General features: G+C 46.7%; 1 protein-coding gene across 2 annotated transcripts in view; it reads left to right on the top strand.

The window, feature by feature from the left end:
* The window catches only part of UBE2G2 (ubiquitin conjugating enzyme E2 G2), a 42665-nt gene that overhangs the window by 11969 nt on the left and 18038 nt on the right, over positions 1-12658 (top strand). For both annotated transcript variants that reach the window (XM_045902355.3, XM_045902357.3), the window contains exons 2-3: positions 10671-10706; positions 10797-10842. In XM_045902355.3, the coding sequence (XP_045758311.1) occupies positions 10671-10706; positions 10797-10842 (82 nt within the window). The remainder of the gene's footprint in view (positions 1-10670; positions 10707-10796; positions 10843-12658) is intronic.

Genomic DNA, 12658 nt, shown 5'->3' on the forward strand with positions numbered 1-12658 from the left:
GATGTGAGTCCCATGGGATTTCAAAGTTAGGTGTTTTGGGGGCTTGTCTATCTAAGTGTATGTCTTAAAAATTGGGGTGCTGCTGTGGGGTTTGAACCTTTTGCTCCTCAGGGAGAAGCTCTGGGTTTTGAGTTTTCTCCTGGTTATGAGATACTGCGAGGAAGTGTTATGATTGTATCCCAGCCTCTCTTAGCTGCTTCCGTGTGGTTTTCTCCTCATTTGCTTGATGTGCACTTATGACCCAGCCAGTCTTTAGTGTTTTTGCTTTTTTTCAAGATTTTTATTTTATTTATTTTAGAGAGAGAGTGTGCGTGCACGCGAATTGGGGGGGCAGAGGGAGAGAGAATCTCAAGCAGACTCCCCACTGAGCACAGAACCCAGTGCGGAGCTTGATTCCATGACCCTGAGAACATGACCTGAGCTGAAACCAAGAGTCGGAGGCTTAGCCAACTGAGCCACCCAGGCACCCCCAGCCTTTTAGTGTGTTTTTAAGAGGAAATTGTTCTGTATGTAGCTGTAGACTCTGTGTCCGCGGGAGGAGGGGCGCTCAGGGTGTTCCTAGGGTGCCATCTCCTCCTTCCTGGCTTTGATTTGTGCTTTCCTTTTTTTTTTTTTAAGATTTCATTTATTTTCTTAGAGAGGGAGGAGAGCACGCACAAGCAGGGCGAGTGGCAGAGGGAGAGGGAGTGGGAGAGGTAGAAGCAGGCTCCCCGCTGAGCAAGGAGCCCAATATGGGACTTGATCCCGGGACCGTGGAATCATGACCTGAGCTGAAGGCAGATACTTAACCCACTGAGCCACCCAGGCACCCCGATATCGCTTTCCTAATGACTGATGACAATGAGCATTGTTTTGTGTGTTTCCATGCCATCATAAGTGTCTTGAGTCTTCTGCTGATTTTTAATCCTGTGTATTGTTTTTTTAGTAAGTTGTAACAGTTCTTTATATAATGTAACTACTAGTTTTTCATTGGATATTTTGTAAATATTTTCCCTTAAACTGGGGCTTGCCTTTTTTTAAATTGTGGTAAAAAACCCACATAATTATATCTTCTTTTTTTTAAGATTTTATTTATTTATTTGACAGAGACACAGGGAGAGAGGGAACACAAGCAGGGGGAGAGGGAGAAGCAGACTTCCCGCAGAGCAGGGAGCCCGATGTGGAGCTCGATCCCAGGACCCTGGGATCATGACCTGAGCTGAAGGCAGACGCTTAATGATTGAGCCACCCAGATGCCGTATAATTTTATCTTCTTACCAGTTTTTAAGTGTACATTATGGTATTGTTAACAATATGCATATTGTTATATAGCAGAGCTTTAGAACCCCTTGGTTTTGTGTGACTAAACTTCTGCACCCCTTGAACAACACCTCCTGTGGCTTGATTTCTAATTTCCGTAACAGTGCCTTTTAAAGAGCAGAGGGTTTTGGGGGCGCCTGGGTGGCTCAGTTGGTTAAGCTTCTGCCTTCGGCTCAGGTCGTGATCCCAGGGTGCTGGGATCGAGCCTAACGTTGGGCTCCCTGCTTGGCAGGGAGCCTGCTTCTCCCTCTCCCACTCCCTGTCCCTGCTGCTCCCCCTGCTTGCTCTCTCCCTGTCTCTCTCTGTCAAATAAATAAAATCTTAAAAGAGCAGAGGATTTTTTTATTTCACTGAAGTCCAATCTATTTATTTCTAAAATATTTCATGCTTTCTATGTTAAGAAATCCTGGCCTCCGACGAGATTACTACGATTTCCTCATATGATAGAAATCGTATGTTCTCGATGATGTTTAGTTTTAGCTTATGTTTAGATTTGTGACCCATCTAGAGTAAAGGTTTGTTCGCGCCATGAGGTGAAAGTCAGGGTTCATTTGCAGATTACTTACAAATGGCCATCCACCTGTTCAAGGACCGTGTTCGTTTCCTAGGGCTGCCATAACACAATACCGGAGACTAGGGGCTTCAACAACAAACTGTTTTCTGATGGTCTGACATCAGACTGTGGGCAGGCCTGGCTCCTCTGGAGGCCCCCCTCCTGGTCGGGTGGACGCCATCATCCCTGGGTCCTCACGTGGTCGACCCTCTGTGTGTGCCTGTGTCCTGAGCTTCCAAGAGCACCAGTCATGTTGGATTGGGGCCCTTAGCGACCTCATTTTAATTTAATCACCGGTTACAGACCCTAGTTACAAGCTTTTCTCCACTTTGCTTTCTTTCATTTAGTATATATTGGAGTTCACTGTAAACTAGTACATAGAAGTGTGCATCTTTCCTTTTCCTAGCAGCAAAATACTCCATTGGTAACTATATCATGATTTGACTGGTTCTCTAGTGATAGATGTTTGGGTCAAATTTCCAGTGTTTTGCTGTTACAAATAATCCTGAAATGAATAGCCTGATGCATGCATCTTTTCCTGTTTTTACCAGTGCATCTGTCTCTCGTGGTGATTCTGAGATGTGGGATTGCTGGGTCAAAGGTTGAGTTTATATTGCATTTTGTGTGGTGGCTCTTTTTTTTTTTTTTTTTACATTTTTTTTATTCTTATGTTAATCCCCATACATTACATCATTAGTTTTAGATGAAGTGTTCCATGATTCATTGTTTGTGCACAACACCCAGTGCTCCATGCAGAATGTGCCCTCCTCAATACCCACCACCAGGCTAACCCATCCTCCCACCCCCCTCCCCTCTAGAACCCTGTTTGTTTATGGTGGCTGTTTTTTAAGCCCCTATTAAAAACATGTTTTTAACAGATTAACAGTCTCAAGCATTCAGTGCTATAGTTTGTGCAGATTTCTCTGATATTATTAAGAGTTTTTCTTTTTGAAGTTGCTTTTAGTAGTAAACAGGAAGCCGTGTGTGTGTGTGTTTGTTTTTTTGGAGAGAAAACCTGAGAAAGGAGAGTGCAGTCAGGAAACATTCCCTCATTGTAGTTCTTCCCTGACCAGTAGGTGCCACTGTTGAATCAGGATGCGGGTGGGCCGGCCGCTGGGTTCCAGGTCTCTGCAGTGGCTGTGTAGACCACCCTCCGCCTCCCCAGGAGGAGGGGGTCTCAGAGGGAGGTTCCAGCAGGCCACAGATGAAGAAGAAAGCCAGCTTTCTGGGGGAAGCTCCCTTTCAAGGTTCCGGAAGAACAAGTGGTATCTTTTCCTCTGTCCTGCTCTCAGGCACCCTCCCGCTGCCTCCCCCCCCAAGGAGTTTGTAACTCATCTGCTTTCACTTGGTGGGTTTCTTCTTATACTAAGTTGATTTGACTTTAGACATGAAAATGAGACTGGATTTCAGATGCTTGGGTGTGTAGAGCCTGGTGAGCTGGGTTCTGGGGTCCCCTGGGCCTCTTCTCCTGGTCTGCTGTCATGCAGAGACGGGAAGAGGGGCTGAGACAGAGTCTGTATTGCCACACCCGGGGGGCTCAGCCTTCCTGGTGCCCCTCCTCATTCGCACCTGATTCTCCCTCCGTGAAGCCTTTGCTGTCCTGCTTCCCGGGCCTCCTCTGGGCGGCTCTGCCGCCCCTTCTCTTCCCGCATGCTTCCAGGCTGGCATGCCCTGGTGACGCACGTGGCTCTCAGCTGTGCCTGCACCTGTTCCTGGCCAGGTGGTCTGTCTTAACAGCTGTTCCTCTTCCTTGTGGAGGACTCATTTGTGGCAGAAGGTTGAGCATTCCCATTCCCGGTCCCTTCTCCCGACATGGCGGTAGCACTCCCTAGTCATTGTGGAGACCTGACGGTGGTCTCTGAGTTTCCAAGTGTCCCCTGGGAGGACTGTTCCAGCGGCTCCGTCTCTTCCCTGTGCACGCAGCTCCCAAATTTATACGGCTAGTGTCGTTTCTCCCTGGAGCTTCACACTTGTTCCTCCAACCACCTGCCTGTTCTACTTCTTTTTTTTTTAAGGTTTATTTTCCTTATTTTAGAGAGAGAGTGAGAAAGAGTGGCGGAAAGGGGCAGAGGGAGAAGGAGAGAGAATCCCAAGCAGACTCCCTGCTTGAGCTCAGAGCCTGAAGCGAGGCTCGATCCTGCGACCCCGAGATCATCACCTGAGCCAAAATCAAGTCAGACGTCTAACCGACTGAGCCACCCAGGCGCCCTTTTACTTGTCTGTTTACTAGTCCCACTTTCATGTGTTTAAATTAGAATTCCTGCTTTCCCCTCAGACCTGTCCCTTCCCGTTCCATCCCAGGAATAGTGCCGCCGTTCACTTAGTTGTTTGGGCCAGGAACCTGGGACCAGCCTTGTTCATCCTCACATGCCACATCCACTTCTCTCTACCTGCAGAACAGATCCCCAGTGGCACCATTTCTGACCTGCCACTCTGACTCAAGCCATCATCTTCCCTGCCTGGACTGTTGCAGTAACAACTTTTAAAATATATTAATTTGAGGGGCGCCCCAGTGGCTTGGTCAGTTAAGTGTCTGCCTTCGGCTCAAGTCATGGTATCAGGGTCCTGGTATTGAGCCCAGTGGGTGCGTGTTGGGTTCCCTACTCAGTGAGGAGTCTGCTTGACCCTCTCCCTCTGCCCTCCCCCCACTCATGCTCTCTTTCTCTCTTTAGTCTCTCAGATAAATAAAATCTTAAAAAAAAAGTTTGAAGTGAGGTAAATACAGCTGGTAAAGGACAGGTGCAGGGAAAGACATGTTCCCCTCAGTGAGCTCTCAGAGCATCACGACCCAGGGTAAGCAAGAAGTCTGCCAGCTCTCCAGAACCCCACAGTGTGGGACCCCCCACCCCCCAAAGCAGCTCTGTCTTCACAGGATAATCACCACCTTGCTTTGTTTTTCCACCAAAGCATGCATTCTTTAACATTGTAGTTTAGCTTGCCTGGATTTAATGAATGTAATCTATCAGTAAATGTAGTTATGTATTGTGTATTCTGTGTTGTGTGTATATATGTAGTGTGAGGGTTTTTTTGTAAAGATATGTACAGACCTGGCTTCTTCACACGACTTTATGTTGTGTGTAGCTGTGCATCATTTATTTTCATTTTTGTTCCATTGTATGACTATACCACAATCTCTTGACCTCTTCTTCTATTGATAGATATTCGGGTGTTTTCATTTTTTTGGCTATTATGAACAATACTGCTGTAAATACATAGCACATACACAACAGAGTATTACTCAGCAGTAACAAAGAAGGAGATCTTGCCGTTTACGACAACATGGATGGAGCTAGAGGGCATTACGCTAAGTGGAATAAGAGAACGAGCATGTCAAATGATCTCTCTCACGTAGGGAATCTTAAACAAAACAACTCACGGATGGAGTACAGGTTGGTGGTAGCCATGGGGGTTAGCGGGTGAACAGAATGGGTGAAAGTGGTCAGAAGGTATAGACTTGCAGTTATAAAATGAGTAAGTCCTGGGGGTGTAACATACATCATGGCAACTACAGTGAGCAATGCCGTATTGTACATTTGAAAGTTGCCAAGAGATCTTAAAAGTTCTCATCATAAGAAAAAACAATTTGTGAGTGTGTGTTGGTGGATGTTAACTAACTAGACTTGTGCTCATTTCAGAATATATACAAATATCGACTCCCTGTGTTGCACACCTGAAACTAATATAATATGAGAAGTCAATTATATCTCAATTAAAGAAAAGAAAAAGGAACCCCCTCCAGTATCTCCTTCACAGCAAGGCCTTTCTTGCCTACCGTGGGCTGCATCTTTCTCTCACTTTATCGTGTTCTTCTCTGTACTCTTCCGTACCTGAAACTCTCTTTTCACCTGTGTTTCCTTGTCTGCTACCTGTCGTCCTTCACTAGTACATAAGCTCACTGAAGGCAGGGACCTTGTTGGTCCTTCACCCCTGCGTGTCCACTGGCCAGAAGAGTGCTTGGCAGAGAGAAGTGTGATTGATGGGTAGTGGTTGGCCACTTCTGGTCATGTGGGCCACGCAGGGCCACTCAGACCACTGCCCCATGGCTTTGGGTTGTTCCTCAGAGCTTCAGAGGGGACCAAGAAGCAAATGTAAGGATAAAAAAATAGCGTCTGCACTTGAATGGTTTTGTGGCTAGAACTGTAACTGTGTACTTTTCAATACATAAAATTATGTAGCAAAATAGAGACACATGACAGGCTTTCCAACTAACAGCTGGAACAGTATTTTCATGACAATAGTGAAATATTTAAATTGTCTGGGGTTTATGGTTTCGATTCGTTGTGGCCCTTCATCAGTGACCTTAATGAGTTCTCACTCTCACTCTTCACGCTGTTATCCTTGGTGTGAGTCTGCTTTCTCTGTCTCTTCAGGGAGAGTGTGAGGTGTTACAGTATCAAGCTGTGTGATTACGTCCCGGGACATTTCATTCCCCCTTATTCTTCCAGAGGCGGATTCTGCGGGGGTGGGGGGAGGGGGATGTTAATCATTTGTTCCAAGGCTCTCTGCATGGCAGCATGTCGGTTGCTACCCAGAATCAGAAGCGCTTCCGCTGGCTAGAAGCCTTCTTGGACGTGTCTCTTGGTGCACGATGGGCACACTTTTCGGTGTGGTTGTACTCCGGAGAGGAAGTACTGGCTGAGGGTACTAGCTGACGGCAGCCTCGTTTCCAAAGTGCTTGTACCAGTTGACCTTCCTACCTGTAGGGCGCGGCTGCGGCCCCTTGGCCAGGCAGAAGCTTCTCGCCGGTTTTCTTACCTTGGGCTTCTGGGTGGTTCTGGTGGGAGGGTAGTGCTGTCCCGTGGTGGTTGAAGTCCCCCCCCCCCCCCCCCCCATGATTCATGAGGTGAACATCTTGTCTTTTGTTCTGCTGGCCACTTAGGTATCTTTTTTTTTTTTTTTTGGTGACGTGTCTTTTCAAGTCATGAGCTTGATTTTCTTTTGGGTTGTTTATATATTTTTATTGATTTGTAAGGTGTTCTTGAGAAGTCCAGATGTGAGCCCTTTGTTGGTTATGTCTGTGCTAAGTATCTTCTTCCTCTCCGGGGCTCACCTTATCATTGTCTTAAAGGTGTCCTTTGATATCAGAGGTTCTTAATTTCAGTGCTATTAATTTTACCAGTCTTTTCCTTTATGGTTCTCTTTGGTTATTAACTTTATAGTGAGTCCAATTTAAGAAGCATTAAGATACTCTCCTATATTATCCTCTCAGAAATTTATTGTTTTCTATTTCATAAAACAACTGAAATTAATTTTGGGGGGAGTCTGCTTTATTGAGATAAAATTTGTAGCAATAAAATGTGCTACTTTAAGATGGACCATTCCTCGAGCTTTGACAGGTGTACCCTGTGGCATGGCCGTCTCTACGATCAGGATGCAGAACGTCTGTGGCCCCGGAGGGTTCCCTCATGCCCTTTGCAGTCCCTTCCTGCTTCCCGTGGCCCCTGGCCCATAGCTCCATTTGATTTGCTTTCAGATTACCGTAGTTTTGCTTTGTCTAGAATTCCATGGACATTGAATCACACAGTGCGCCAGACTTCGCTCACTTAGCACAGGGCCGTGAGAGTCGCCCATGGTGGTGTGCTCCTTTCTGTTGCCCTTGCTTCTCCACTGTACGAGAGACTGCGCCGTGCTCACGCACCCGCGGCTGCACATCTGGCCCTTTCCACGGGGGCTGCTGTGAAAGCAGTTGCTGTGAACACGCACATCAGAGTCTGGGGACGTGAGTTCATTTCTCTTGGGTAGACGTCCACCGGTGGAATTGCCGGGTCTCAGGTAGGAATTGCTGGGTCTCAGGTAAGCACAGGGTTAAACTGTTTTTATTAGGAACAGCCAAACTGTTCCCAGCGGGTAACCAGATCATTTTGTATCTTGACCGGTAATGCACGAGAGATTCAGTTGGTAAACTTGCCAACACTTGGTATTGCCAGTCTTTTTAATTTGAGCTGTTCTGTTCTAAGTAAAAATATTTCTACTAACGAAGATGTGTGGCCGTATCTTCTTGTGGTTTTAATGTTCACCTCCCCAAGGCTCACAGTGTGGAGCAGCTGTGATGTGCTTCTTTGCCATCCGTGTCTCCTTTGGTGATGGTCTGTTTGCATCTTCTGCCGTGTTTAGAAAACGTACGCCCCGGGTATCTCCTTCGCTCTGGCACGGCTGCCCCTCTCTCAGCACTCTGACAGCAGGCGTGCGGGGCCGGGGGGTTTCTGCAGATGCCAGCCGGGTGTCCCGCAGTTGAACTCAGTTCCGACAGCATCTGCCTCGAGGCAGCATCAGACCCCACAGGTCAGGGACTCAGTCCCACAAGACTGCTCTCTCTCTGCCCGCCTTTCAGGTGCATTTGAAGGTCCAGCTGGTCACCTGTGCTTCTGACTCATGGGCTCTAAATTGGAGGTTCCCACAGCCCCCTCCTCAGGGTCGATTAACTTGCTAGAGTGGCTCGTAGAACTCAGGGAAGCAGTTTGCTCATGTTTATCGGTTTATCATAGAAGGATGTGATGAAGGGTACAGATGAGCCACCAGATGGAAGAAATGTGTAGGGTAAGGTGTGTGGGAAGGGATGGAACTTCTGTGCCCTCTGTGGGTGCACCCCTCTCCCAGCACCCCCACATGTGCACCCGGTGGAAGCTCTCCGGACCCCGTCCTGTTGGGATTTACGGGGGGTCCTCACGGAGGCCTGCGATGACTCATTGACCCATTCCCAGCCCCTCCCCCTCCCTGGAGGGGCGGGATGGCCTGAAAGTTCCAAGGGGGGGGGAGGGATGGGATGGCCTGAAAGTTCCAAGCTTCCAGTCACTGCTGCTCTTTCTGGGGACCAGGCCCACCCAGGAGCCCCCCCGAGTCACCTCATTAGGACAGAAGATGCTCCGAGTGCTCTTGGACGTAGGCAGTGAGGAGGGCCCCAGGAGCGCCGTGCCGGCCCCGGGTCAGAGACCAGTATGGAGATTTTCTATTATTTCACATGCCCCTTTTCTCCTTTGTCTTATATATTTTGATTTTGATCTTTTTTTTTTGGTAGCGTGGGGGGAGAAACTTTATTTTTTTTGCTTAAATATTAGCATCATTTGTGGAAAAGACTGCCCTTTTAACCTATGTTGAGGTTAGGGATACCGACCCCTATACAGTTGAAAATACATGTGTAACTTTTGATTCCCCCAAAACTTAACTACAAATCGCCTCCTGTTGCCCAGCAGCCTTAAGGACCATGTACACAGTCAACACGTAGCTTGTATGTTGCAGGCATGAGCACTGTGTTCTTCCAAGACAGACAGCTGGAGAGGGAAGGTTACTAAGGGCATAAGGAGGAGTGGACCATGTTGTTCAGGGCTGCAGCTGTGTTTGCACGGGTCTGTTTCTGGGCACTCTCTGTTTTGTTCCCTTGGTCCAGTTCCCTTTGTGCTGGCGTCCCCCTGCCTCACCCAGGCTTCGTAATAAGTCTTGGTGCCCTTCGATGGACTTCTCAACTTACTCTTCTTAAAGAGTGTCTTGGCTGTGCGCGGTTGTTTCCATTTTCATGTATCTTTTAGAATTGTCTTGTCGCATTCAGAGAAGAAGCCTTGTTGACATGTTGGCTGCAGTTGCGTGGAATCCATAGACTGAGTTTGAGGAGGACTGAGAACTTCCTAACGCTGAGGGCTCGACCGGTGAACTTGCTCTGATCTCCATTTATCAAGGTCTTTAAAGCTGTGATGGTTCTGGCACGTTACAGATCTGCACATCTTTTAAAAACGTACTTCTGCGTGTTTCCCATTGTAATTGCTGTCTTTGTAAGATTTTTCTAGCTTACTTGTACATAGAAACGCAGTTTGGTTATATGTATGGACCTCGTAATCAGCAATGCTTGCAATCTTTCTAATAACGCATCTTGTTTCTTTTGGACTTTGTTCGTATGTACGCATAGCACCTGTAAGTAATGACTGTTTGACTTCCCCTTTTCCAAGCCTTTTATTTGGCAAGGATTTGTTAATTTTATGTCCCTTCAAGGAACCAGTTTTTGGGTCAGTTTATCTTCTGTTTGTATGGTTCTTACTAGACCAGTGATGTGTTCGGCACTTGGGCCCAGTAGGAGGTGTATCTGTGGCCTGAGTCCTTACTCCCGGTGGCCCTCCTTCCTGCCCGTGATTGTTTTAACCTTGTGCTCTTTACCTTTGCCCATTTGTGTGCAGGTTTGGTTTCATTTTGGTGCTTTGCATATAAAAGATGAGGAGGCCAGGACTTGAAATGGCATTTCTTAGTGGCAGGGCCGGGCCTCATCAACAGCTACTGACCTTTGCAAATTGCTGCAAACCGCTGCTGTCTACCTGTTTTCACTGAGTGCTCAGGTCTGACACCATGGATCCTCATGCGGGGGCTCACAGATTTGGTAGAGAGGCACGGGGGGCCGACCGCTAGCCTGTCCGTGCTCCCTGTCCTGCTTCACGAGCGCCGGCTCAGTCTCTAGTTTGTCATGTTCAGAAAAGCTTGTGCTGCCTCTCAAAGTCACAGGAAATACCATTCCATTGGAAAATAATATACTATGCTTGATTTGTGAAATTTAATCAAAATAACTACCAGGAGTATTTTCGAAAGATAGTTAACCCCTTTTGTCTTTTCATTTGTAAAATGAGAGGGTTTATAGCTCTAAAATTCTACTTTTTGCTGATATAAAGAGCTGTTTATGTAGTCTTTGTTGGAAATATAACTGGACTAGGCATCCACTTTGGACAAACAGAATTTTGAATTTAAGAATTTTTAATCTTATATACTTTTAAAAGTTGTTTTGTTGAAATGCCAACCTAATGTGCATTCTATTTCATAATGGCTTTACTTTTTCATTTTATAGAATTAACACTGAATCCTCCGGAAGGAATTGTGGCAGGTAAGGTACTAAAGTTAACCTCTTTATAATCTACTTCTGACTGCCAACGTTGCCTTCAGAGTTAATTGTGGAATTTTTTTTTTCCTGCAGGCCCCATGAATGAAGAGAACTTTTTTGAGTGGGAGGCGCTGATCATGTAAGTTAGTTATATGTGTTTCTAGTTTTCAAGACTTTTTTGGACATTAGACCTTTGAATCCATGTAGCAGTGGGGCTGTGCTTAGAAATGTCCATTAGGAAAAAGGGTTTGTGCATCTCTTGAATTTAGCTCTTTTCTAGTCTGCTAGTCTGATACCAGATAAGAGCACAGATGTGTATCCTGAGAAATGAAAATGTTTCCTTAGAACCAGTAAAAGGTTTAGTCGATTTTATGTTTCTAGAGTTTTACAATAATAAGGGTTTTTTCTTTTTTTTTTATAGATTTTATTTATTTGACACAGAGAGAGCAGAAGCAAGGGGAGTGGCAGGGAGAGGGAGAAGCAGACTCCCCGCTGAGCAGGGAGCCCGATGTGGGGCTCCATCCCAGGACCCCAGGATCATGACCTGAACCAGAGGCAGACACTTCACTGACTGAGCCCCCCAGGCGCCCCCCAGTAATAAGTTTTGAATGTTGTGTGGCTGTGCTGGGTTAGCCTCAGACAGTGTCGGTGGTTTTGACTTCAGGAAGTCCCTAAGAGCCCGCAGCTTTGAGGGAGGAATGGCCCCTCGGGGTGCGAGTGAGCCTCTGGCCCTACCCCCCTGTGTACCCGCACTTCCCTTTTCCTCTCATCCCCAAGGAGCTCGTCCTCTGCTGCTCTTTCCCTGTGCGCCTCATCTGGGCTTCCATCGTCCCTGACCCCAGGACGTGGCTTAGTTCTGAGGCCAGCAGTGTGGTTCCTGGCCCTGTTGTAGAAAGATCATGAGTGGACTTCCTATTTCACTTAGTGATGTTACTTAGAAAGGGTCACAAATGGACCTCCGATTCTTTTTTTTAAGATTTTATTTATTTATTTGACACAGAGAGAGAGATAGAGAGAGCACAAGCAGGGTGAGCAGCAGGCAGAGGGAGAGGGAGAAGCAGGCTCTCCGCTGAGCAGGGAGCCCGACGTGGGACTCGATCCCAGGACTCTGGGATCATGACCTGAGCCGAAGGCAGCTGCTTAATCGACTGAGCCACCCAGGTGTCCAGGACCCCCGATTCTAGAGTGTTCTATAGCCCTATGACCCAGGCCCTTTGTTTGCCTTCCTCCCTCTTTGCATGTACAGTTTTTGGCCATTCTTAGACTTGCTGTGTTTTCAACAAAATGTGGTGAAGTAAAATTTATGAAGTTGAGACTGATCCTCAGTCTCTCCGTTTTCTTTTTTTTTCTTTTTTTTTTTTTTTTTTTAAAGATTTTATTTATTTATTTGAGAGAGAGAGAATGAGAGAGAGAGAACACATGAGAGGGGATAGGGTCAGAGGACTAAGCAGACTCCCTGCCGAGCAGGGAGCCCGATGCGGGACTCGATCCAGGGACTCCAGGATCATGACCTGAGCCGAAGGCAGTCGCTTAACCAACTGAGCCACCCAGGCGCCCTCTCTCCGTTTTCTTATTAGTAAAATGAGATGGTTCAGTCAGTTGGCAAGTGTTGGGGTTGGATTTCATTGGGTTGAGAAGTGCTCTGTGGGAAGGGCGGGGGCAAGTGTGCACTTCAGACATCATCACACCTTGTGAGTCTGCCCAGGGCCAACGTCACATTAGTTCTTCATGCTTTACAAACAGATTGCTGATGAATGTTGTCCGTGGAGGTTAGATTAATACGTGGAAACTGATGAGAAAGTGAGGGTTTTTTGATAAGCAAAATATTTTAAAAATCATCAATAAACACTATCCAAAGAAAATACAGCATGCGTGACATCTGATAATTTGTAATATTCTAATTCCTTGGGCCTGTGATGTCCATTGTTTTTCCTGTGTTTAAATGTTCCTGGCAT

The sequence above is a fragment of the Mirounga angustirostris genome, unplaced genomic scaffold, assembly GCF_029215605.1.
Source record: "Mirounga angustirostris isolate CCGP_5_RB_7025 unplaced genomic scaffold, mMirAng1.0.hap1 SCAF_1, whole genome shotgun sequence".
Classification (NCBI taxonomy): Eukaryota; Metazoa; Chordata; class Mammalia; order Carnivora; family Phocidae; genus Mirounga; species Mirounga angustirostris.